Source organism: Tubulanus polymorphus, chromosome 11 (genome assembly GCF_964204645.1).
Source record: "Tubulanus polymorphus chromosome 11, tnTubPoly1.2, whole genome shotgun sequence".
In the NCBI taxonomy this organism is placed as follows: domain Eukaryota; kingdom Metazoa; phylum Nemertea; class Palaeonemertea; order Tubulaniformes; family Tubulanidae; genus Tubulanus; species Tubulanus polymorphus.
The window spans coordinates 984,464-1,007,244 of record NC_134035.1 but is presented as its reverse complement, the minus strand read 5'-3'; the positions used below and the strand labels follow the sequence as shown (position 1 = coordinate 1,007,244).

Sequence of the window (22,781 nt, the reverse complement as noted above, 5' to 3'; positions counted from 1 at the left end):
GACGGGCTATTTGAAAAGAAAAAAGAGATCGGCCCGATAATGAATCGTTAAATGTCATGGTTATATATAATAAAGAATTAAAAGATGAGTTTTTCTGGCGACAGTAAATTAGCTAAATACCGCTCGTATCTTAGGTTTAAAATAAGCTGCACTTGTTTCTTCCTCGAAGGGTATTGTCATTTTGGATTATCATATCGTTGTGGGGGCTACACAAATAAATTAACTTTAATTACAAGATAATAATGATGATAATTAACATAATCAATGTCCTAGTAACTATGAAACAATGCTGCCCAAATGTTAACTAATAAGTTGCTAATTAATCATAGCAATAATGAAAATAATAATAATAATAATCGTAATTACGTTCAATTACAAAAAGATATCTACAACGAAATTAAGTTGCTTCCAGTCAGGAATTGTCAATTCAGGATGATCTAATAGTATGAAGCAAAAATGAAGTCCATTCTGAGAAATCGTAGGCAGCATATAGACCTTTGAAGTTTCACTAATATTCCAGTTTTAGAAAGTTCCGTAATTTCAAAGTAAATTAACATTTCAGTGTGCCTACATCGCAGTGCGGTGTATTGATATCTATCGTTATTAAGTTTTCATCCCTATTTCATTGAAAGATAGCAACACCTGTCTAACATGGTGGATTATTTGTAGCTAATGATACATCGCACAGCGGTGAAGACGCATTTAAGCGGTACGCCCAACACACTGGGGTAGAATTCTAAAGATTTTCAAATTATCTCCAGCACTTTCTAATATTAACTAGTCAGCGCTGAAAGGGTTTTAACCCCATTAGCAACAGGGCGTGAATCGCTGGTCCATGTATTCTACACATATTAACACTCATATATAATATTTACATATAATCACACAATTATGAATTACGCCTACGATAATTAACCAAATTTTAGGACTCAGGTCCAAGTTGTAAGTGGATCCAACAGAATCAGTTCATTTTCCTCAACTACTTCAAATCTAATACGTCAAATCCAACTCACATCAGTCGAACCACGAGTCCGGTACATTTACCCTAGACACACGGCCATTGAATAACTTACGAAGACAAAATATAGTTGATCGTCAGCTGCGAATGTAAGCACACACGCTAACAAACGAGCGCAAAACATTCATAGTTATCAGTATTAATCTACACATTCATTTCGACTTATTATCATTTTCGTATCGCTAAAAAATGTTCACCTAGTAGAAAGCCGGTAGAAAATATTGCCCCGGAAATATATTTATATATATATATATATGTACATATATTCATATATCTATCAAAATCAGTTGGCTATTTAATCAAGAAACATCGGGCATCGTGTTTTTGTTGTTTTCATCAATGACTTATGAATATTGGCGATTGCCGAACAACCGAACAAAATGACTTTCGTTTTTCACAAAGCGACAGGATTCAGATGGATTTATTCGAAAAAACAATTCGAGGTGAAATGAATTTAATAGGTAGGGGGGGGGGCACAGTGCCCATTGAGCACATCTAAATGAAAAATGCCATACGGAGACCGCCGTAATGTGGTAGAAATGTCAGTAACTAAGTGATAATATGTTGCAGGCGTAAAATTGGAAGCATTTCTATCTATGAATGCACCGAATAAGTTCAATATTTGCCATGGCTTTGTTGCAATAAAGGAAGCCACACGCGCGCAATGTCGACATGTTGCAAGTCAGTACATTGTGATGAATGGCAAAGTTTGGTGTTTTTAAAGATTCATCGTAAGACCGTATTAGCACCCGAAAACATTCTACGCAATATCGTTATCTATATCGATCATTTACACAAAGCTATTATGTTCTTTTTTGTATTCAGCAAAGTACTGCATGGTATAAAGCAAATTAGCGCGCTGAAGCGACTACCCAAGATTATATTTCACTAATGTCATGAATTTCGATTCATTTTGTCATGATTCCGTGTACCTATTGTATGTATGCATGTATATATACACTTTTGTCATTTAAATTCATTGCGTACATCTTGGAGGTCGTGTCAAATATAGCAGTACATTTGCTGCGTCCTGATTTTAAAATGAAATGGATCTGTTTTTCGACGACAATATACGAATAACTCTCGTCTAGTTATCAATTCTTTGTAATAATTATAATAATAATAATAATAATGATAATAATAATGTAATAATCAGATATTCATAACGATAAATTTCGCACCGTTTTTCACTATACTAAAAATCTAGCACCAATTTTACAGAAAAAGAAAACTCTTTTCTTATACGTAGTATATAAACTTTTGCAAAAACCTCTCATATGCATCAATAATAATAATAATAATAAAAATAATAATGATAATAATACCCTGGGATAATAACTAATATCGTAGTTTTAGACAAAAAAATTAGTTGAAAATCTTGCATCATTGATGAATTCGATGATATAGTCATACGTGACGTCATTCTTGATGCAGAAACTGAGAAAAAAATGAGTATTTGATATACAAATCACAGTAGTCAATAAACTAGTGTATTCTAAGCAAATATGCATTCGAAATTGTACGCATGAATGACCCCGAGTTTGAATGAATTCCAGATAGAAATGGCATTTCTTTTTTGCGGAGCCGAAAAGAAAAATTTAATCGCCCTGTTTCTATCAAAAATCTCTATTACGGGCAATAATATAACGGGTCAACAGAAGAGCGTAAATGGATTTCAGTTCCGTCTGCTAACATCGGCGTTGAACTAAATCCGCTTTTTATATCCTATTATATACACCCACAAATTTACCGATCTATAAATAACTCTAGTTGTAAACTCATCAGCTGGTCTTCGCACAATAAGCTGTTATGAAATGAAAGAAATCCGCTAGCTGACAGATTTCAGGAGGTTTTTTTTGGGGGGGGGGTGTCACAAGGGAATATGTTAGTTTAGCATTAGAAACTTATCATATACACACACAGAAAAATGTGGAAAAATACTATCTATTACTAAACATAGATTACCCTATCATTATTATAATCATTTGGCCCTATATTTGTTTTTGGCTTAAGTCGTTGCGCGATGAATTATTACCAGTTCAACTGTACATATATCATTTATAAAATCCTACATATACAATACACATATATAACCTAATAAGATGCTGAAACTGGAGCCGGATCGTCATCTTAAGTCGTGCGTCGTCTCGAAGTACCGACGATTCGACGGTGGTCTCGACGTGTGTTAATGATATGGTACTGATAGTCGAACAATACGCGCTCAATCTCTGGCAAGCGAGTTCGTAAACATATCGATCAGCAACGCCACCCATTGGAGAACATATATATATATATATATATATATGTCAGCTAATTAATCGAGGACGAAGCACCGTCTTACAGTTTGGACAGAACTAAACATTCGGTTTGTTTCGCCCGTGGAGCTCGAAGGTCGGTCATTGCCGTCAGACGCAAATGCATATTTCAGTGATGTAAAAATGTGTTTTTTTTTCGGCACAACGTACGGAGATATAAAAATTTCAACCAGCGCCACCTCGCGGTGGACGAGAGCGCTATGTACAGTGTTTGGTCCTTCGTAGTTATTAGTGGAAGTATCGATTATTATCATTCGCCCGGTTTCCATCCATCCATCCGTCCGTCTGTCCCTCTCTCCTCGATTCGGGCCGCCGAAACGCGCGCTCATCGTTCGTGTTGCATGGCGACCATCGTCGGTAACGAATCACGCGACGGACTCGCCGCGATCACCGACGTCGTCAGACCCGACGGACTCTCGTTGGTTGGAAATGCGACGAGAGACGGCGACGACGCGCTCGTGAAACTCATCGGAGATGAAGTCGATGCTGCCGGAGAAACGGAACTGAGTAACGATGATGCAGGAGACGCGTGGTTACCTGAAAATAACGATTTAATATGAAATGGAGAATCTCACAATAATAACGAAAACATAATATTAATTCTGAAAATGTTTCCTTGAGCTAGTTTAGTTTATTCAACGTTTCAATTCAATACTAATAGTCATATTCAGGAATACTTTATTCCTTGAGCTAGTGTAGTTTATTCAACGGTTCAACTGTATTCTAATAGTCATATTCAGGAATACTGTATTCCCTTGATCTAGTAATTTATTCGACGTTTCAACTATATTCTAATAGTCTTCTTCAGGAATACTGTATTCCTTGAGCAAGCAGTTTATTCAACGTTTCGACTATATTCTAATTAGTTCAGGATTTGATATAAAACCTATAGGAGGAAAAACCAATCGTTTTTGCGAGATTTCATCACAATATCAACAGGCTCATACAACAGTCACATACAGGTATGAGCTCTAATCCCAACCTAACATGCTGTTCTATAACAGAGGGTACAAACTCGACTGACTTTTTTGTTAAAAAGGTTACCGACACATAAGTAGGTGTATCGTACTTCCAAGAAGTTCTTACGCAACCGATGTCCACCGTTATGTTTTTTTCCCATGCGATAATTACCTTCGACGTAAGTAGTTCCACCCTCTCCGTACCAGATACGACGCACTTCTTGTCGTCTATTTCTCATCAACGATTTATATTCGGATATTCGTAGCTTCTTTCCATCCACAATACACGTACGTTTTGGACGGGGCCTGTGAGAAAATAAGAACGAGTTGTACATAGAAATATCCCGGGTAGAAATGTGATAAATCGATGTGTTCACAGGTTCAGAATTCAGGGGCTGCAGTTGTTCAAAAGTTAACCAGTTGATAGTTGACGTAGTGACAAAATTCATTGTCACTACGGTATTTATCCAATGGTTATCTTTAACCAACTTTTCAGCAACTGCAGCCCGTAATTTGTGGCAGTTTCTTTAAGTAAAAGAAGTATTGCGTGTGTTACCTGTATCTATAGTCTGGATGTTTTTCCATGTGTAATTTACTGAGTCGAGATTGTTCTTCGTAATATGGCTGTTTGTCGGCATTTGACATAGCTTTCCATTTCGCACCTACATGTGACAAATAAACTCTGGTTAAATCATTAGATCATACATAATAGTTATTTTGTCATTGATTAAATTAAGGTAACACAAACAACATGATAGAGATGAAATTGATGATAGGAGCCTGAAAGGAGACATCAAGTTAAAACTGCAGTTCGAACGGTGACATGAAACGGATTCTTCACTCACCGAGAATTTTACTAATATTTGAGTTGTGCATATCGGGGCAAGCTTTGAGAATTTTTCGTCGTTCTTCGCGCGCCCAAACCATGAACGCGTTCATCGGTCGTTTCACGTGCGGTCGATTGTTGTCCGACTTGTCCTTCTGCGCCCGGATGATTTTGGCACCGAACATTTTGCCTGCAAATCGAAGAAACGTATTTGGTTAAGTAACGTCGACTTGAAAATCGAATTTAAAATTTTCTGTTTAATAAAAAGTTTACTTTTATCTTCGTTGTAGTATGGCAGCTCACTTTGCAGCGACTGTACATAGTCCGGATTGGTTTGCGGTTCGTCTTTCACCGGCGACATCGGACCCATCTGCGCCATCTGGTGGGGCAGACCGGCGTGAGAATACATTAACGATACAGACGGAATAACGGGACTCGGTAGCGTGTGTGTGGGCATCGATCGAGCTATCGCTTCCTGGACGAGCTTCTCCTGAAATTGGAAAACATTTGTCATGAACTAAAAAATTTTGCCTTATCAAATCGATGATATTTTGACTTCAGCAAAGCCTTGTTATAACAAATTAAACGTGGCATAATACAGGGTGACCACTTCATATTTGACTTGCTTTTCCGCAGGCTACTCCCTGACATGCACATTGTTTCTTCTTGACTTTTAAGTTTCACAAACTAATATTATCAGACTTTAACTACCGTCTAGATTATTCGAAATGTCTGGTCATGTTTAACTAGACTTGAAATGTGGACATTGTTTTAAATTTCTTTCTTTATCTCTCCCTCACTCTGGATGGAAAATTAAGAATTGAGCTTAAGTCGGGCAGACACTACTATATAAATACCAGAATTAAGTTCAACAATTCTGGCCTAAGATTTCAATCTAGGATTCAAATTGCAAATGAACTCATTCTGCTCAAATATAACCAGTGACATCACAGGCACTCAGTACTAGCAGCTAGCCCTTACCCTAGATCAGGTGACCGGTGACATCACAACCACTCAGTACTAGCAGCTAACCCTAACCCTAGGTCAGGTGACCAGTGACATCACAGGCACTGAGTGCCAGCAGCTAACCCTAACCCTAGGTCAGGTGACCAGTGACATCACAGGCACTGAGTGCCAGCAGCTAACCCTAACCCTAGGTCAGGTGACCAGTGACATCACAGGCACTGAGTGCCAGCAGCTAACCCTAACCCTAGGTCAGGTGACCAGTGACATCACAGGCACTGAGTGCCAGCAGCTAACCCTAACCTTAGGTCACATGACCAGTGACATCACAAGTACTCAATGAATAACATCTACCCAGGTCAACTGACAGTGAAGTGACCAACCACAACCAAGCCTTTAGTCAATTCAATGTATATATTGTTATCTTCTGTATAGAAGGTGAAATAATGATTTCTATAATCACAGTCGAAACTACTATCAGATTACCACTGGTGCCAGAAACTACTATCAGATGACCACTAGTGCTAGAAACTACTATCAGATGACCACTAGTGCTAGAAACTACTATCAGATGACCACTAGTGCTAGAAACTACTATCAGATGACCACTAGTGCTAGAAACTACTATCAGATGACTACTAGTGCTAGAAACTACTATCAGATTACCACTAGTGCACTAAAATATTCAATTGCATTAGAGCATTGTTTTTCCTTTTTCACTTTACTTTTTTATCTGTCAATAATATAATCCAAATATATCGTGCATAGTTAATTCTAAAATTCACTGAAGAAATAAACACTAAACTCTAGCTATTAGTAGTAATATACATCAGGGTGGACTGCTTTTTCCCTGACTATTGCCTGACATGCACATTGTTTTCCCTGACTTGATCTGCTAAGTATCCAATCAATCTGTTTGACTTTACGCGCGACATGGCAATCTCAACAATTTCCCAGAATTTTAGCTTTTTTTCCACAAAATTCCTTGATGATTCCCCAACCTTTTCAAAAAGAAAATTCGCTAATTTCCAGATAAGTGGCTACCCTGTAATTCTTTTTCGGTAAAAAAAATAATACGTACCCTTCGCTCTTTACCAATAGCTGCCTGGGCTGGTTTCAAACTGGAATGCGCCAAAATGCTGTTCAAACTCGCGCTGCTAGGCGGTCGAACGCTGAGCTGTAATCCGGTGAACGGATTCGCGTTCATATACTGTGGAAGCAGTCCGAATGGCGGCTTCATCGCTGCGGCCATATCGAACGGAACAGCGGCCGGTCCGGCAAAACCGTTACGCGAATGATTACTATGCGCTGGCGGCGGTATGATCATCGAAGCAGCGCCCCCTGCAGACAACAACTGCGATTTCTGATCGCTGTCCGAAGACGACGAATTGTAAAGTTCCGATTTCGGCTTCGACAAATTCAGCGGCATGTCGTCGTCGGATTGTGGTTTCCATTGCGACGACATTGACGGTGAAGAACGCGGAGAGTGGTGAGCTGAGCGTAACGGCTGAGGAGATGGAACAGGTGACGTACGCAGGCTCAATGATTGGGGTGATGTTGATGAAGTATTTGCGTCGGGCATCATGGCAACCGGACTGTGCGATGATATTCTATTTTCTTGGCTGTTCTGACGACCCTAAAAATACAAAAACAGTTTCGTTCATTAATTTCACGTGTAACAATTTACAAAGTTCATAACTTCAACATGTTTCTAACATTTTCAGGAATAGTTCATTGAAATGTCCCTGAAATTAATCAGTTATCAAAAGGGGTAAGACCTTCAAACCAATCAGTTATCAAGGGGTAATCCCCAGTGACTAATTTCATATCTCTGTACAAATTAACCAGTATTCAAGGGGGTAAGACCGTCAGTAACAACTTTCATATTTCTGTTCAGAAGACCACAAGTCTGCTGGATGCTAGATAGTGCTGCTATCTACGGTGAATCATCCGAACTACATAATGAAGTAAAATATTCGCCTGGAAGCATTTTGACAAAATGAAATTTGTTTTATCGGATAACAGTAAATTGCCATTACCCCTCGACGCCGGCAGCTAACGAGTAAATCTTCAATACGCCCGGTATTCATATGCACGTACTTCATACGTGCGATACGCTCTGTTCTGAATTCACAAACTGGTCGGTCATCGTTAAGACGACGATGTATACAGAGATCAGATCGAAGTGGACCGCGCGCTCGCACAATAAATGCAGTTTTAATGACAAGATAATGGACATATTACATTGTTAAGCTCAGATTTCACGAGTTTATGCATACAAATAGAAACGCCGAAGCTTAACAACCCGTTTACCCCAGTCGACAGTCGACTTATTATCGAGCAATTGTCGTCGAATTGTAAGTGCCTATTATCGATGGATTTCGCGAGCTAACCCCCGGAAATTCAAGCGTTAATCTATACGATGACACATAAACAACGCAGGAATTACAGCAGAACAGCGAAACAGTTTCAGTCGACTCCAGGAAGGGTTTAACAACAGAGTCGACTCCAGGAAGGGTTCAACAAAAGAGTCGACTCCAGGCAGGGTTCAACAACAGAGTCGACTCCAGGCAGGGTTCAACAACAGAGTCGACTCCAGGAAGGATTCAACAACAGAGTCGACTCCAGGAAGGGTTTAACAACAGAGTCGACTCCAGGAAGGGTTCAACAACAGAGTCGACTCCAGGAAGGGTCCAACTTGAAAATTAACTAATTCTAACTCAACGTACATCACAAGTAGCGATCACGCGGAGATGATTTTGCCCCGAGTCAAATTTGGCTGTGCCTGATTAGAGAAAAGTTAACCACCAGGGCCCAGTTCTACAGTTGTGAGTTGAAGTTAACATTAGCTCATTTTCATTGAGTTAACTCTCGAGTCAAATTTAAGTCAGAACTGTGGAACTAGGTCCAGTTGCGTAACTGGCTTCTGATGCATACGACCAACCACCACAGATATAACCACAGATGAAACTTGGACGGTTCAAATAAAATCCAACTCACAACTAAGGACGAATAAGAGAATATCGCGATCGTTTTCCTCTTATTCGAAACGGACATTAAAATCAATAGATTTGTATTCATGGCAAGAAACAAGTTGCGTAACTCGGAGATAAACCATTCATTCATTCATTCATCATCGGGGGAAAAAAAAAAAAATACGGACCGATTTACAGATAGCGCGCGGGCGCGTTTCGCTTGAATATCCTCCGCTCTCCACGACGAGACTACGACGACGTAATAATCTGCATCACAATAGACTCACGATAAAAATAAAACATGTTTTTTAATGACGAATAAACAAAACGAGAACCGCTTCGGATCAACACGATTATACTAGAACAACAACGCGCGGCTTTTGTAGTCGAACGTTGCTCATTTCGCGTGTTACAAAGAGAGGAGACGTTTGCTTTGTCGCGCGTTTGTCCGCCCGGGAATTTCCGAAGATTACGATCATCGCCGCCGCCGCCGTCGAGCGTTTATTCGTTCGGCCATTTTATGTCTCATCGTTTTTCATCTGCGAATATTCATCGCGCGCGATTATCGCTATTTATACTGACTATCGAATCGCGTACGCAAACAAACGGAGAAAGTTTCAATTTTCGACGAAATCCCCGCAATTCGACGCCGCGATGCGAATCTACCCGGCGACATCCGATCGGCCGTCTATTACCTTGCCCCGCGTATAAATCCTTGCACCAATATTATCGGGCGTATTATCGGCGGCGGCTTACCGAGACTTATCGGTACGATAGAACGCGGCATCGGCGGCGGCGACGACGACGCGATGGAAAAATTCTCGCTCATTATTTTCGAAGATATTCGTGTGTTTTGTGTGTGTGCTCAGAGAAACGTTAGACGACGGTGAATATTAGCTCTCGATTTCGATGGCAATTTGACGGCGGCGTTTTGACATTCGTCGATCAGAGAAACTGAATGCACCGTAATCCGTGTATAATTCACGACGTTGACAATGATTTTCAAATATCGAATGAATAAAGAATGGATATGTAAAAAGACAAGGAACAGTTTGACGTTTCTACTTGTGCTCAGAATTTAGAGGGGCTGCATCTATTCATTAGTGTAAAATAAGTCCCCGTCATCAATCATGCACCTATATTTCAGACCTGGGCAAAATTGGCACAGATCGGGGCTGAGCCAAATTTGGCCCGTGCTTAATTAGAGAGCGCGTTCACACGTAAACCACTCACTCGATACTAAACGATGCTTAAAAAAAGCGAGTGAATCACTTCTGGAACCAGTTGCAATTCACATGCAACAATTGGCATGGGCCTGGTCCGACGATGTTTTGGTCGGGCCTAACAGACCCAAGCCAGCATTCTCTCCGTAACAGATCCCAGTTTCTGACCGGAACGCCCGGATTCTGCCCGAGAAGATATTACAAACACGATTATTCATCATCGTCGAAGCATTAAAACACCATCAGACTCGGCGTTTGTTTAATGGGCTTTTAAAAGTTGGGATAATCCGCCGGATCATCACATTCAATTTGCATAATGCACATTAACAAATTTGTATAGACTCCGGGGCGAAACGCTGCAATCGCGTTTGACTATGACTCAGCGTCGATAGCCTCAGAGGGGGGATCGTTCATCAATGAGACAGCAGTGCCGGTTTACAATGACACTGTTGCAGCGGCGACGAATTCATATTCCCGCATTCAAAACTCATTCTTCGAAAATAAATCAAGAAAATGGTCTCATGTTGTACGACGGATAAAAGATTTCGCGCGATACATTTCGTAGGCAGTTCACACGATCGAAATCCGAGTTCAGAAATATTGAATAAAGATACAACTGTAAACTATGTGAATATGGAAAAAAACTTTGTTAACTTTGAATATGAAACCTCAAAATTTCTTACTGGATGTTTAATTACTAATATTCAATTTGAAGATACTTTATGAGTTTTATTAACCCTTTCAGTATGTCTACACCACAGTGCGGTGTATCAATCGGTGATGGACGTTGCTAATACACTGCAGCATAGTGTATTGATGTAATCAGTAGTTAGTTTTTATCTCTAAAGAAAGATGGCATCACCTGTGGTGTCAAACATAACAAAATATCAGTAAACTTACGATACACCGCACCGCAGTGTAGACACATGCCTGTTACTAAACACTGGGATGGGATTCTAAAACATTTCAAAATTATCTCCAGCACTTAGGTATGAATTAGTCAGTCAGCAGTGAAAGGGTTAACACACTGAATACAGGACATTTTTATGATAAGACCCTTTTCAGGCTAAACAACCAACGCGCTGCGCGATGATACCAACGGTATTACGAATTATGAAAATCATTTTTGGTATGATTCACGCGAGGCAGAAATCCTGAACGCTGTTCATTATTTCCATGCTCCGGCATTAATCGATGTTCATTGTGAAGCCTGAATGAGCGAATAACGTAAAGAATAGGCAGAGAACAGGCGAACTACTCGATATGCATGCATGCATGCCTGCGCACATCCAACTATTACTGACGCAATGGTGTTCTCCTCGTCATCGTCGTCGATGAGGCCCACCATGGATGAATCACACTCTAGTCGAGAATAGATCCTCGTGTGACGGAATGCCATTATTAAAAAACACATGATGATCATCATATCAGCAGCCGCAGCAGCAGCAGCAGCAGCAGCAGCAGTAGTGGAAGAAATGGTCAATCGTCAACAATTAATTTACAATACAAGCTTCTGACTGTCTTCATCTACCATGAAGTTGATACTAACCGGTCATCACTATAAACACTAGTCGCCTGTCTATATCAAAATCGTACAGATTCGGGTTCCTTCCGGATGGATGGAAAAAATACGCTAAGATGGGCGCCATTTTCGTTGTCTCAAGTCAATAGATACTAGTAGACCATTACGGAAGACAGTGAGTACGTCGTCGTCGGAAACCAGCGTCAAGAGACAAACTTTAAACGAGAGAGAGAGAGAGAGAGAGAGAGAGCACTTCCCAACTGGAGATGATTGATTTTTCAATCTCATTCAACACACAATAAACTCCTATCCTTGGTTACAATTAAACACTTGATGATACGCCGGCGCTGGTTTAAATTTTCCAATATATGAGAATCGAAAAACAATATGTAACTTTTCATAGATGAAGTGTTGAATAAGAATGCCGGCAATGACTGTTAAAGGATGCTTAAGATCGGGTTGCTAATGGTATTCAACGCGCGTCATTTATGCTCTTCTAACACATTTAGACGGGCTATTATTAAAATATATGTTAAACCGTTGAAGTGATTGGTGACTCAAGTCGACGACAGTTCATTTTCTATCCGCATGTTTTTACTCAAGTGAAATGCAAGATTCCGAAGTGAGTTTTGAAAAAGGAAGGATGGAGGACCCAGATCTTGAGTTAAGCATAAATATTGATCAAGCCAGTTGTTAAGATACTTGATAAATAGGTATACTGATTAATTTATGATTTCAATAGATGAAAACTTATTGATTTTAGGGCGATCTAGCAATCAACAAATTTCCTTAGCATTTTTCCCACAAAATTTTCCAGACTTCCGTGACTTTTAAAATTTCAACTGGTTCCTGAAGTGACTCACTTCGCTTTGTTTAAGCATTGTTAAGCATCGAGTGAGTGGTTTATGTGTGAACGCGCTCTCTAATTAGGCACGGGCCAAATTTGACTCGTACCTGATCCGTGCCATGTTGGCCGGGGCCAAATCATCTCCGTGTGATCTCCGCGGCTATTGTTGCTCGTATAGCTGCTACCTCAGATATAACATAGAATTAGCCGTATCTCGGACGCCGATCAGCAAATTCCCTTTGTTGCCGTATAAAACAATTGTATCTAATTCCGGCGTTGAATCTAGCCAATTATTCGCCTGCGCGAGCTGACAACTAGCTTCGCAAATTACCGTCATCATCATATCGGGGGCGCATAGCTCAGAACGCATCGATTCAACACAACAGCGCGCTCGCTCGCTCGCTCTCGGCTACCGTACATAACAACCGCAGTTCATTGTTGTTTAACAAAACATATTAAGAAATATCGGCCGGATTTTTTCACTTCTGGACACGCTTGCTCCGTGGCAGCTTTACACAATACATCAAAGAGAAGGCCACCTCGCGCATATAAATACACATGCTTACAATTTTAATTATTTGGCTGCATCGGATATGCTGGGCCTGGTTTTATAGACTGGTGCTAATTCAGTTCATTTTCAATTGAGTAAGCCCAGGGTTAGTACCAGTCTAAAAACATAAAACTCATAAGTCATAAAACTGGGGCCAGAATATTCTGCTCATTGTCTTGAGAGTTCGAAAACCTCAATAAGCGCCTAAACTTGAAGACTCTTCAATAAGTGCTATCATACAAGACATTGCATCGAAGACCTTAAGAACTACAGTTCACCTCAAAAAAACCTGCATTCAATTTCCCAGGCAAAATTCTAAATTAGCTTTTGTTTTTTTATCCCGTTTTGTTTTATCTTACTCGACATTATCTTGATCTTGGTTTGCAAGATAAACCATATTGGATTGTGTCTTAACCTTATGACAGGACAGCCTTAAAAGTATTGCCTGCGCGCTGTAAGAGCAACCAGCAGGACCGAACCCGCTTGTCACTCAGCGCTGATAGTGCGTGCAACAGCATCACGCCTTCTGAACCCAAAAAGGGGAAGAATTCGCACCATTCAGAACGACCGACATCATGACCAGAATGATTATAGGGAATATAACTAAGCTTCCATTCACCATTGCTCCTCTTACTCATGTTGTTTTTTACAGCGCCCTTTGTAGTCGGGGAGTTAAGATGACTACCGTTTACCGTCGACGTGCCGTGATTCTTTCCGAGCGATCTCCACGATTCCCGACGACACGAAATGTCGTCATTGCCTCGACGACGAAATCGGATTTGACAATTGTTGGCTTTAAGACGCATTTCGCGGTGTATAATTGAGTTTAACGTTGGTTGTCGGCCGGTATCGCGTCTGCTCTACGTGAGGTAGAATGGATACGGACAAGATACGGTAACTTAGGACGACGTCGCCGCAGTTGAACAATACATACACTAACTACACTGTTTGAATAGACCTTCAATTACGTTATAATAATTGCGGCTCGTGCGCATCCATTGACGCCATCTTTTTCATTCGAATAGGCTTTACATTCGATATGGCCTGCGTCAAATTTTGGCCCATGCGAACCGGCCCAAAACGTTTGTGTAATCGCGGCTATTAATGCATGATCACGTTATTTTTGGAGTTGACAAACCTATATCACCACCTGGTGGTCTTTCAAGTCATTTACACTTCTATTTCATTCTATACTGGATTCTTGTTACACTAAGAGGGTACAAATATAGGATTTCAAAGGTAATTCGAAATGTCACCGTCTGGAGGTCGTATTTCTGCGATCCGAGTCCATACAATCTTACTCTGAAGTCTGCTATTTACCCTATTATGAAATTCAGGTGCTTCCAACCTGGTTTCGTAGATAGGTTTTCAACACCAGATTAACTCGACCACTGGTCACCAGGGCCCGGTTTTATAGACCGGTATTACCTTTAACCCAGGGGCTAACTAAATTGAAAATGAACTAAGTTAGCCCTCGGGTTAAAGGTAATACCAGTCTATAAAACCAGGCCCAGGGGCGTATCCAGGAACTTTGCCATGGGTTGTTCATACTTCCAAATGGCCGAAAATCTTTTAAAAAGAATTTGCCTTCATGAGTAGCAGCAGCAGCAGCAGCAGCAGCAGCAGCAGCAGCAGCAGCAGCAGCAGCAGCAGCAGCAGCAGCAGCAGCAGCAGCAGCAGCAGCAGCAGCAGCAGCAGCAGCAGCAGCAGCAGCAGCAGCAGCATTCTGAGGTGAATCATAAATGGGGCTATAACCTGAAGTATCTATAGTTGGTAACTAGGTTTATAAAAGAAGTAGATCCCAAATCTATCTGGATGCCTTTTGGGTTAAGAGGGGTGGGTGGTGGAAGGGGGGTGGTGGAGGGTGTTTGACTGTCAACTAGTGGTCAATGGAAACCGCACTACTGCCCCTAAGGCTTTCGAGCAATGAAAATAAGGCAGCAATACTTCAGACCGAATACATTCCTGATAGAACTTCACACACAGTCAATAGATGAAGCTCTATCAGTGCTAACTAATGAGTGGGTTTTATACCGCGAAAACACAACGAATAATAATGACTAAATACACGATTTATCGAGTTATATCGGTATGTATCGCGCGCGGAAGCCATAACAGCTCGCACCATTTTATAGCGCACCATTTCTTTCTCGGGAGAAAAAACTTATCGATGAGGACGACAATGAAATCAGTCGCCGCAGTACGGTCCGTTCGTCCGTCTGTCCGCTACAATCGTCGTCGTGTGACTAACGCGTATATCGAACCGTCGTCGTCGAACAGAGGAAAATAATATTTTCATCTTCGTCGTCGTCGTCGTCGACGGATAAAAGAAAACCATGGCTAAACCTCTTCAATTGTCGAACCGTCGTCGACAACAGGGGAAATCTATAAAAAAAACTCCCGGTAATTATTGTTTCCGTGTAGATGTCGATGTAGTCGTCGTCGATATTGTCTTCTGCTCTCGTTCGTCGCCGTGAACCCCTGATTGTTGTAGTAGAACGCGTGCGTAGGAAGATTTACGCAGACAATCGAGAATGAATATCTGATATCCATCTCTCTCTCTCTAAACAATGGTTTATAGATGTTTTATGTGTAGTTGATTGTTGGAAGGAATGGGATGAGACTCTCTCCCTGCGTCTGTGACAGTATCGATCGAATGGAAGAGCATCAACGCGTTTGGATTGAAATGCTTACAATTTCACTTCTCTCGTCGCGAATAATGCATTAAACCGAGTCGGAAAAAAGATGACCTGATTGTTTACAAGTACACCAATTTACAAATTCCCTGGGTTTTCCTCCCTTAATTTTTCCACTCACAAAATTCGGTGAGTAAAAATCTGAGGATTTTCTCGGTTTAAAATGTTAGAATCTGTTCATTTCTTTTCATGAAACATGTATTGATCGAGAATCGTATTGACAATTCTTTGGTAGAAAAAATATGTCCCCGAAATAGGACTATCCTCTGAGAATGTTTGAATATACAGGCTGCAAAAATGCGATCAATACACAAACTGTCTTTAAACTTGTGAAATGAAATGCCCCGGTGATAGTTCATCGAGGACCATCCTTTTAAAAACAGCAATGAAATAACGTTTACAGATGCGGGCATGAGTCACATAGAAAGTGAATTTATTGCCCGATGGCACACTCCAACTCAACTCTCTCCTTCAGACATAATATTTATTGTCGAAAAGCGTTTGATCCTCTGTCACAGAGAAAGAGAGAGGAGAAAGAGAGAGAGAACAAGTAGTACGGAAATCTTTTTGTTATCGTTTTTTTCTCATGGCTCAAACACACAAGATGAAACGAACAAATAATGTTTGACGGCGTAAACTTGAGATTTTATGTACAACGTATCCGCAGCTGATCCGCACGCTTCAAACAATGGACATAAAAAAAAAGCCTAAAAATAATTCGCCAGACAAACTTCCGTAAAAAAGAAATCACCGGCATTCCTGCAAACTGTGTACGCAGTAAAAACTTGATCAGCTAAATCTAAATTTTCATGTCATTCATAAACTACTTGTATCCAACCTTTCAATGTAATGAAATTGTCACTTTTTCAATTGTTCAGTTACCCAATCCCAACACCCCCGCCCCCGGTGGCCACAGGGAATATGTGGCCTCGAAACTTTGTACTGGGGCTTATCAGTGTACCAACAATACATCTGCAACCATCCGAGCAAAAGCAATCGACAAGAACATAGACAATGCCCGTTGATATTTCATTTCATTTTCGCCTCCTTGATCAGATTCTACAGTCCCAGTTTGTCCCGAGGTTTACTGTAGTAGGCAGTTTTCAATCTTAATCTTAGACAATTGTTGATCCGAATTACGATTGTTGTTGGCCTTTTCAACTCGCGCATGAGCGCGATACGCACAATGATGCCTGGCGACGAATCGTGAACTGGAATATTTTTGACGTTATCTACGTTTAGTTATCAACCGGTTTCCACCGCGGCGCGCGACGCGTCGTACTGAACCGCCATCGATTCGTTGAAATCGAAATCGCGTGAAATTCCCGAACAAACATCCTATTATTGATGGTATGACCTCATTAGTTTCGGCGCGTTGATTTTTCGTCTACGACGCCGCAGACTCTACCGCCGCGGCCCGGACGGATTCGCGCAGGCCTCAACAATACCCCGGTTACTCGGCGGCATCGACGACGGCGGATCAAGAATCAGTCGCTTCGATCGCGAATCGAATCAAATTCCCTCGAGCAAGAATGCACAATCCAATTTTGAGGCAAATTTATTTAAATTACTCATGCATCCATTTTTGACAGAGAGTGAAGGAATTCGAATTCGGATTCCATCACAGTCGACGGTGCTGCGTCGACGCACTACACGCCGCTCTGCGCATTAGTCATCGCAAAAACAAAATGCCTGTTCACTGGGGCATTGTCGACGTTCGATTCTCTATTTGTATGCTAATGACGCCGATTGCTTGAATATAATATGTAAGCAGCAGCAGCAGCAGGCGGGGAGGGTGGGAGGCAGCTCACATGAGGTGACTGATGCCAAACAACAATAGCCACGATCACACGGGAGACGATCTGGCCTGAGAAGATCTGGCCGAGTCAAATTTGGCCCATTAGGTATCATGTTTACATTTAAACTACTAACTCAATACTAAACAATGCTTAAACCAAGTGAAGTGAGTCACATCCAGAACCAGTTGCAATTCACATGCAATAACTTTCGTGCTAAATTTTGGCTCGAGCCCGGTCCAATGTTTTTGGGCAGCACTCGTACCATAGGGTGTGAAGGTGTGATTGACTATGAGTGTTCATGGAGTGTGTGTGCCAATTAATGAGTGTGCAATGTAGAATGTAGAGGAATGTGTGTGTAGAGGAATGTGTGTAGAGGAATGTGTGTAAAGAGGAAAGTGTGTGTAGAGGAATGTGTGCGTTGTGTATGTATTATACGCAAATGTAAGTGTCACAAATGAGTGTGCGCACACACGCATGAGTGTTTCTATTTGAGGTGTGTGTATATATGTGTGCGAGTGTTCAGGGCTGTGTAAGATAATTCGCGACCTCGATCAATACCCGATTATAGATGGAGCGACCGAATCACGGATTAGTTACAGACTCCTAGTTACCGTCGACGACGGCGTCGAGCAAAACGAGTTGTAAACTTTAAATTAAACGTCGGATTTGCTCGCTCGCCGCTGACGCCGATGAAACCAGCCGCCATTACTGCGTTACTGCCGCTGTGTGTGTAATATACAATGGACCGGTATTATAATGGGTTATTGATTGCTATGGCGATCTGTTCTTGATGATCATCATCGACTTTACGTCAGTTGCAAATGATGTCACTCATAAACAACATCAGACTCTCTGCCTCTGTGTGTGTGTTGTAACCTGTCTGATGGCGATATGAAATGATCTCGCTTCAATACAACCCAATACCTAAAATCTATAACTGATTATGGGAAATTGAGTGTCTAGCTCTTAGTCATTGTCGGCAAACTGCAGTACACCTCAGCCTGTTCCGCAGTCATATCCCAAAACGGTTCGATCATACTTCCTAATTCTGTTTCATAAGATCAAACCTTTTAAGGAGCGATACATTTACTCAAACAGACCAATGAATGAGTGATTATTGACCCATAGTATTTTTCCCGATGTAAAAGCCACCATGATTGGCTAGTAAGTGTACTTTCAGAAACTGACCAATGAGCGGAATAGACCTATAGTAATTTACCTCATAGTATAAGCCACTATGATCGGCTAATCAGTGTACTTCATCAAACTGACCAATGAGAATTGAGAACTGACCTATAGTTATATATTCTGAAGTAAAAGCCACAATGATTGGCTAGTGTACATCATCAAGCCGACCAATGAGAGTTGACCTAAAGAAATTATCTCCATGTAAAAGCCGCTATGATTGGCTAACGTACTTCACATCTTCAAAACGTGAGAGCAAGCGATAACGCAAAAAAACTCAGCGCATTTTCAATCAAAGTCAACAATAAGAATGATAATAAAGGAAGGATCGTCTTTCAAACCGTTGCCGAGAGATCGATACTCAGGCTGTATTGTGTTGTGTGCTTGCGTGCAGAATTCCAGTAGAATCATGAATAAAATCGATCTCGACATCATCTGCGAACCCGTCATCCCCGACGGAGCTGCCATTCCATCAAACTACGCAACAATACAACGTTCACCCCGGCGCTCCATTCATTATTTTAATGAGAAGTAACTCAACAATAGCCGCAAATGAAATCGCGATCGAACACCGTCGAGAATGAACGTCGTGGCAATCGGATTAGACGTTGTCGAGTACTGCTGTCGTTCGCGAGTCGCCTCGGTGAGTCGTAGTTCAACAACATCAACCATCGGTCGTTGTCTCCGCGTTGAGGTCAAATCCGTGCTATTGTTCTATCAGTGATAAATGGCGGTTCTCGATCAGAAAGTCATCCATTCTCAGCAGTAGGTCCCTCTAAATCTTGATGAGCTAAGACAATTTACAAAGGAAGATTTCATCAAATATGAAAGAATGCAAATATGCTACAGAAATCAAATCAATATTTCTCAGGCTGAAAAGATTGAGAAAAAGGGAAAATGAGTTGTTTACCGTTGCCACCAGTTCTGATAGAACTTCCTTAGGTCATTCACCTTTCTGTATCATAGAACGACACTTCTATGGTACTATCAGGTACTACACCTATTGAAAATGGTTTAATCTATGGTTTCAATGTGGGCCTTGTGACCTATGGAGCTGGATCCTGAGACCACCATTCCTCGTAATCGAAGTACCCCTAACGCGGCGCTGTTAGTCGCGTACAAGAGGGTGTAAAAATTCCGTGTTGCAATAAATCCAAGATTCATTCCCAATTCTTTTTCTAAATCATCCATCAAACAAAAAAGCGATGCGCGCCAAGCACACACACGCCGGTACACAACCGTACGGTAGAACTACGATGAAGGAATGCAGGGTAAAGTATGTAATCAGTTGTGAGATTACGATGAGGAGCTATGAAAGATCACTCTTTATAAACATGACAGGCTCTTGTCTACTCATACCTGAAAGCAAAAAGGCTTCTAAGATAGATAAGAGTTCATAGGTGTATCGTCTCTGAACGCGTATTCAATTCAATGATATTTCAGGGACTGATTAGAGTTGACCGGTACGAAGAGAAGACTTACAGCACTTGTCAGTGACCATTACCGAGTGATGGGGAGTCGAACGATACCAAATAGGAAGTTGACTGCGAGCAGTTTAACCCGCACGGATTTGAGGATGAGTTGACTGTGGCCAGTATTTGAGTTGACTGATACAGAAGCCTACTAAATATGAGTCAAGTTGAGCCGGTCTTATGCATTGACTTGTACAAAGTTCGGAGTTCACTCTTTGAAATACTCAAATATTATGAGTTGACTGACACGGAGTAAGGAGGATTCTACCATATCATGTATTCAATGCGGGCAATAATGTTCTTTTTTTCATAAAACATAGATATCTCTCCCGCAAAAACTCTCATCACCTATAACACAGAAATACCTGTGGAAGCCCGGATTCGTGACTAAGTGCTACCAATTACAAGATTTACGTTGAGAAAAAGTCGATCACCATTTCTTTATTTATTATTTGGTTTTTACACCTTTAAAGTATTATTGTTTATATAAATCTCTTGATATGAATGCGAAAACACCTAAACTCTTTGTACGAGGGGTAGAGACGATGAGGGAATTTCTGTAAATTACGTTTTAACAGCGCTGTTCAACTTCACTAAACTATTATAAGAAAGCTGTAGACATTTTGTTGATAAGCAGTTATTATCATTTTCACTGGCCGCGCCGCCGGCCGCAGGCAACACCCAGGTACATAGTACAACATTCAGTGGGTGGTCTTTCGCAGCTCGGGAAAACAAAGCCCTCTTCACAACTGCGGGATGCCTGGGTAGTGAAAAAGAAAGGACACTGCATAGATATATAGATGACTCAAGTCATGTCGGTATTCTCAACTCGCTATTCTAACGAACCGCCCCGCGTAAATATTTATAAATAAACTCAGGTGCAACTCTTTAATACAGATGCGCTATTATCATACAGCTCCGCGGGTTCGGCATCGCTCGGCGGCTGAGCCAACCTTGAAAAAGAACAGACCAATTATATTCCGATAAAACTGACAGCGGAAAAAACTTCCAACCGGAGTAGTAATAGATATCAGCGGCGGAAAATAAAAACAAAAGCCGATTACAACTGGTATATCGCGCTACCCTGCGCTCTACAAAAGGTTAGTCAAGTGGCTGTTATGTAAACGTCGATTTGATGAAAATAACCCTTTCTGTTGACTATCCTTTCTCGAAATCGATTTTTCATATATATATATTTCATTTGCGAGCGCGCCGCGCGCGTAGCGAGAACTTTCTGAGATAATGAAATAGTCTCGCGCGTTGATATTGTATTTACAGAGCTTTATTATTTGCGTTTCATCATAAGGAAAGTGTCTTCACACTGTCGACTCCGGTTTTAAAGGATTTACTCAACCCCGGTTAATGTAACCGTCCAATAAAAGGACACTTAAAGTTTTTGTTTCTTTACCCGGCAGCTAAACCGATAAAACTTTGCGATTCAGCAAGTTTTCTTCTCGTTTACGGAGAACACACCCGAATCAACGTTATAACTATCAATCGATCTTCGGCTTTTAGATAAAGCAAGTTTCCCATTATGAAAAGAAAATCAATTTCTTCACAAAGTTCCAGAATCGCGTTTATATTTCAGACAAGAGTCACCACATTTTAACTTTCTATTTACCCAATTCTCAACGAGGTACAGGCAAAAAACTTGGACCCTGTCACCAATTGTGAGATAAAATTTGCCAAACTGAACTAAGAAAAGAAAGACTTTTTATGTTCCCGATACGCGACTGGCAAATAACTTAAAATGAAATATTCATGGCGTAACGCCGCTGATCAGGGGTGGATTTAATGGGTGGTCTCAGGGCTTACCACTTAAGTTGCCATATTTGTTTAGACAGAGTTAAACCTATAAGGATGTATTCCTTCATACTATTGTCACCCAGAGTGGGGCCTCGCTAGTGGCTGCTCTATCTGAGAAATGCCTTTTCATTTCTTCTGGACCCGGCCTTCCCATTTTCACAGATCTGCCCGTGCTGAATCTACTGCATTCGAGCAGTAAAAAAACCCCGCGATCTTCATCACTGTGAACACGAAACACAACAACAGCGCGAAGAAACACAATGTGAACTTCTCTTCGCATACATCATCGGCTTATGGCGTTATCGGGTGAAATTCTACGATTTAACAGGAATTTACGATGCTGTAAAGAACATCTCCCGGCGAAGAGCACGATACGGTATATAGTTAGATAGATAGATGATGATGATGATGATGATGATGAAGAGGCAACGAAAGAGAGGAAAGATGTACGCGGCGCGCGTACGCGAAGCATCTGGTATCGACGCGAAGAGCTTTGTCTAAATGTCGTTTTTTAAAAATTTCTACTACTGTTTACTCGTTTTTGAAGCCGTAAAGCTCGGGATGCATTCAACAATGACTTCAAACCTCATCCTGCCTGACACCACCTCATGGTGAGACGAGAAGA

The 22,781-nt window shown here is 41.1% G+C and overlaps 1 protein-coding gene across 1 annotated transcript in view; it reads right to left on the bottom strand.

Moving 5' to 3' along the window:
* Positions 1–3,406: 3,406 nt before the first annotated feature.
* The window catches only part of LOC141912868 (uncharacterized), a 34,016-nt gene continuing 14,641 nt past the window's right edge, over positions 3,407–22,781 (bottom strand). Inside the window, exons 2-7 of the mRNA XM_074804285.1 lie at positions 7,163–7,717; positions 5,392–5,608; positions 5,138–5,308; positions 4,849–4,954; positions 4,465–4,598; positions 3,407–3,870 (exon numbers count right to left, since the gene is read on the bottom strand). Of these exons, the coding sequence (XP_074660386.1) occupies positions 3,659–3,870; positions 4,465–4,598; positions 4,849–4,954; positions 5,138–5,308; positions 5,392–5,608; positions 7,163–7,717 (1,395 nt within the window). The 3' untranslated portion in view covers positions 3,407–3,658. The remainder of the gene's footprint in view (positions 3,871–4,464; positions 4,599–4,848; positions 4,955–5,137; positions 5,309–5,391; positions 5,609–7,162; positions 7,718–22,781) is intronic.